This window comes from Malurus melanocephalus, unplaced genomic scaffold, assembly GCF_030028575.1.
Source record: "Malurus melanocephalus ecotype Western Australia unplaced genomic scaffold, MMel_1.1 scaffold_1005, whole genome shotgun sequence".
Taxonomy (NCBI): Eukaryota; Metazoa; Chordata; class Aves; order Passeriformes; family Maluridae; genus Malurus; species Malurus melanocephalus.
The window spans coordinates 125279-129266 of record NW_026624237.1 but is presented as its reverse complement, the minus strand read 5'-3'; the positions used below and the strand labels follow the sequence as shown (position 1 = coordinate 129266).

General features: G+C 51.3%; 1 protein-coding gene across 1 annotated transcript in view; it reads left to right on the top strand.

Annotated features, from left to right (window-relative positions):
• The first annotated feature begins 2802 nt into the window (after window positions 1–2802).
• RBM43 (RNA binding motif protein 43) overlaps window positions 2803–3988 on the top strand; it is a 6864-nt gene continuing 5678 nt past the window's right edge. The window contains exon 1 of the mRNA XM_057386607.1: window positions 2803–2856. Coding sequence (XP_057242590.1) covers window positions 2854–2856 — 3 coding nt within the window. The 5' untranslated portion in view covers window positions 2803–2853. The remainder of the gene's footprint in view (window positions 2857–3988) is intronic.

Below are 3988 nucleotides of genomic sequence, written 5' to 3'. Positions count from 1 at the left end.
TGTTCTGAAATTGATATTGTAAAAGAGGAATTCCCTGCCTTTCTGATTTGTCCCATGGCACTGACTTTGCATAGAAAATCAGCCAAACTCCCTGCCTGTGTTCCAGATGAAAGGCACAGACAAAGCCTTTATCAGCACTCAAAACATAAACTCTGATTCTCTGCAAGTTTGCTTATTTTATGCCTTGCAGATTTTAAAATACTCCAAAGTGGGATAAATGCATTATTTCATACATTTTGAATAAAAAGCAATTTTTAATCCCAATCCAAGCCTCCTCACAGACCTGCCTTGTTGAAGTGTCACATTTTCAGAAGAGACTCTGACACAGCTCCAATCCTGTTGAGGTTCTCAGTGCCACCAAACTCAAATACCTGAAAGAACTCTGTAATTTCATAAAATGTCACGTTATCAAGTGATTATTATTAGTGATTGAACTGAAAAAGAAAATGGGAGATGCAAAACCATCAGAGTTTTACTCRAGAAATTGCACTCAACAAACACCCTGGCATTTGCTGCCTTTAGCTATTGAAGTTCTGCCAGATTCATAGTTTGTTTTTGATATTTGACAATTACATTTTTCCTCATTTTATTCGTGCTTTTGGTTATTTTAAAGTATTACAGTCAAGGATTGAGCTGATGCTTTATCTGATTTTGTGACAAAGCTGGAGGAACAGCCTGAGGGATCTGGTGACGCCAGGCTGGTGCTGAGAAGGCCTGGAGAGAGTTMTTTTCCAAGCAGAAATATTTTTTTCTTTTCTGCTGTCATCCTTGAAAAAGAAATCCTCCTCTGGCTTTGCACTTTCAAATCTTTTGCCACCCTTGGGGGCTGAAATGGTTTGGCCCCAAAAGTCTTAATTCAAACTAACATGAGCCTGGCAATAATTTATTTTCAGGGTATTTGATATCTTGATACGCAGGGAAAGGACAGTGCACTGAGAAAAGCACTGCAAAAACACCTCATGGATTATTAGTCCAGAAAAACTGGTAATTGGCAATGGATAAAAGCTGAATATGGAAAATTCAAATGCTGCAAATACCACGATTTATTTTGAATTTGCTGTCGAGTGAGAAATATGTGACTGTAGCACCTCTTACTGTTTAGGGCWTGCAAAGGCATGGGTTGATTACCTGACCATTGGGAAATAATAATGAATTCAAACAAAAAAATCGTGGAGATTGTGCACTTTTGCACACTCAAAAGCTTGGTCACACCAGACACCTTAAAAAAAGGGCGAGAAACCTGAGAAAGGAAAAAATGTCATGAATGTCACCTGTACCTCACTGATAAATATTCAGAAGTAAATGCTAAAAAAGAGGAAAAAGCTTAAAATTCTCCCAAGGTGTCACAGTATAAGGGAGTAGTGAGAAGCTTCAGGTTTTAAAGCACAGAAAATCCATCTGAGCTTTTAACATTTTAAGACAATGTCTATAAATGTCTTGCTTTTCCCTCTGATGAATTATGGTTTGTTAAAATTACACTTAAATTTTAAAGCAGCAGCRGTGCTTTAAAGGCTGGAGACTGTTTTTAATGATGAAAAATAAAAATACAGTATTGGTGATGTTTCTGTAACTGTCAGAGTCCTTTTTCCACCCCACTGGGGGTGACTCTCCGGGGCTGGCATTTGGGGAGGTTTTGACACCCACATTATACCCAGGGACATTTCCCAGCTGCAGCTTTCCCCCGAAAACCTGCAAAAACATGAGCTGTTTGGGGCCACGGGAGCTGTGCAGGGCCGGCTTTGGGGTGCCATGCATGTGCTTTGTCCCTGTCCTTTCGGGTGATGTGGGTGTGCTTTGTCATGGGTGTCCTTGTCCTTAGGGGTGCCATGGGTGTGCTTTGTCATGGGTGTCCTTGTCCTTTGGGGTGCCATGGGAGTGCTGTGTGTGTTCTGCCATGGGTGTGCTTTGTCATGGGTGTCCCTGTCCTTTAGGGTGCCATGGGTGTGCTTTGTCATGGGTGTCGCTCTCCTTTGGGGTGCCATGTGGGTGCTGTGTGCGATCTGCCATGGGTGTGCTTTGTTACGCGTGTCCCTGACCGTGTCTGTCCCTGTCCCTGTGTGTCCCTGTCCGTGTGGGAAATTGGGAAGGAATTGCTGCTCCCTGTGAGGGTGGCTGCCCCTGGATCCCAGGAAGTGTTCCCTCTCCATGTGTGTCCCAGTGTGTCCCTCTCCACGCGTGTCCCTGTCCATGGATACCCCTCTCCATACGTGTCCCCTCCCTGCATGTCCCTCTCCACGCGTGTCGCTGCCCACCCCGTTCCCGGTCCCGCAGGCACCGCCGGCATTCCCGGACCCCGCAATTCCGTCCGGGAAGGGCGGCCCGGTCCCCGCCGTGTCCCCCGGGCTGGAGGCGGCTCGGTCCCCGCCGTGTCCCCCCGGGCTGGAGGCGGCTCGGTCCCCCCCGGGCTGGAGGCGGCCCCGGGGGCGGCCCCGCCGCTTCCCCCGCGCTTTCGCTTTCGCTTCCCGGCCGGGCCGGGGCCGCTCGGGCGGGCCCGCTCCCGGCCCATCCCGGCGGGATCCCCTTCTCCGTAGGATCCCGTTCCTGTGGGATTCCGCCCCTGTGGGATCTCCTTCTCCGCGGGATCCCTTCCCCGTGGGATCCCTTCCCTGTCGGATCCCGTCTCCGTGGGAACCCCCTCTCCGTGAGATCCCCTTCTCCGTGGGATCCCCTTCCCTGTCGGATCCCCTTCTCCGTGGTATCCCGTTCCTGTGGGATCCCGTCCCTGTGGGATCCCCTTCCCCCTGGGATCCCCTTCTCCGTGGAATCCCGTCCCTGTTGGATCCCCTTCTCCGTGGGATCCCGTCCCTGGGGGATCCTTTCCCCGTGAGTTCCCGTCCCGTCGGAGCGGCGGCCATGGCAAGTGCCGGGGCCCGGGGGGAGCGGGGCCGTTCACCGTGAGGGGCCGGGCCGGGAGGAGCCGGGGAAAAGCGCAGGAAAATGGTGAGAAGGGAGCTGGAGAAGGGCTGGGGACAAGGGATGGAGGGACAGGACACAGGGAATGGGGTCACACTGCCAGAGGGCAGGGATGGGTGGGATTTTGAGCAGGAATTGTTCCCTGGGAGGGTGTGAGGCCCTGGCACAGGGTGCCCAGAGAAGCTGTGGCTGCCCCTGGATCCCTGGCACTGCCAAGTGTCCCAGCACCCTGCGATAAGGAAAATGAGTCCCTGTCCATGCAGGGGTGGCACTGGATGATCTTTAAACCCCTCCAACAAACCCCACTCTGSGATTTGCCCAGCAACGGCCCGCGTTGCCCCGGGTTACAGAAACAAGAGCGCTCCGGCCCCATCCCTCCCTCCCTGCGCCCCATTCCCGTCCGGGAGCAGCTGCTCGGCACAGACGCGTCTCGGGACTGAATCAGCACAAACCGTGTGTTCCTGGGGTGGTTTTTTTGTTTTTTGTTTTTTTTTGTTTTTTTTTTCCCCTAACCCCACTAGCAGGCACGAGTGTTGCTCCCAAACACCAGCTGGGAAGGTGTGAGGCGCTGTCTGGCAGCTGAGCGCTCCGGCTGTGCCAGGCGTGAGAAAAATCCTGCTTGSATCTTGGAAGAGCCCTGTTTGTATTCCCTCCGTGCCGGCTCATTRGAGCGGGGACTTGCTCTCGCACCAACTTCACCGCCAGAATAATTGGCTGCTGTAATTAATTAAAGCTCCTGGCTCTCGAAATGTGATGGGGATAAAAGGAGGTTGCAGAGATTGGTCTCCAGAGCTGTGGCGGTCCCCAGGATTTTGGGCAAACATCACCCCYTTAGCAGCACTGGAACTGGGATCGTGTTTTAGGCAGCCCAGGCCCAGGGAAAAAAAAACCTGAGAGAAGTTTAAAACATTTTTTTAAAGCTCAAATGGAGTGACTGACCTCAAGCACAGTTACTGACAGTTCATTCCCACGAACGCTGCCATGCAGCCAAACTAAATTTATTTTGTTTCCTCAAAAAAAGCCAATGAGCTGTTATTAAATTGAGTTCGTGTTCCACAATTTGCAGCGATTTTGC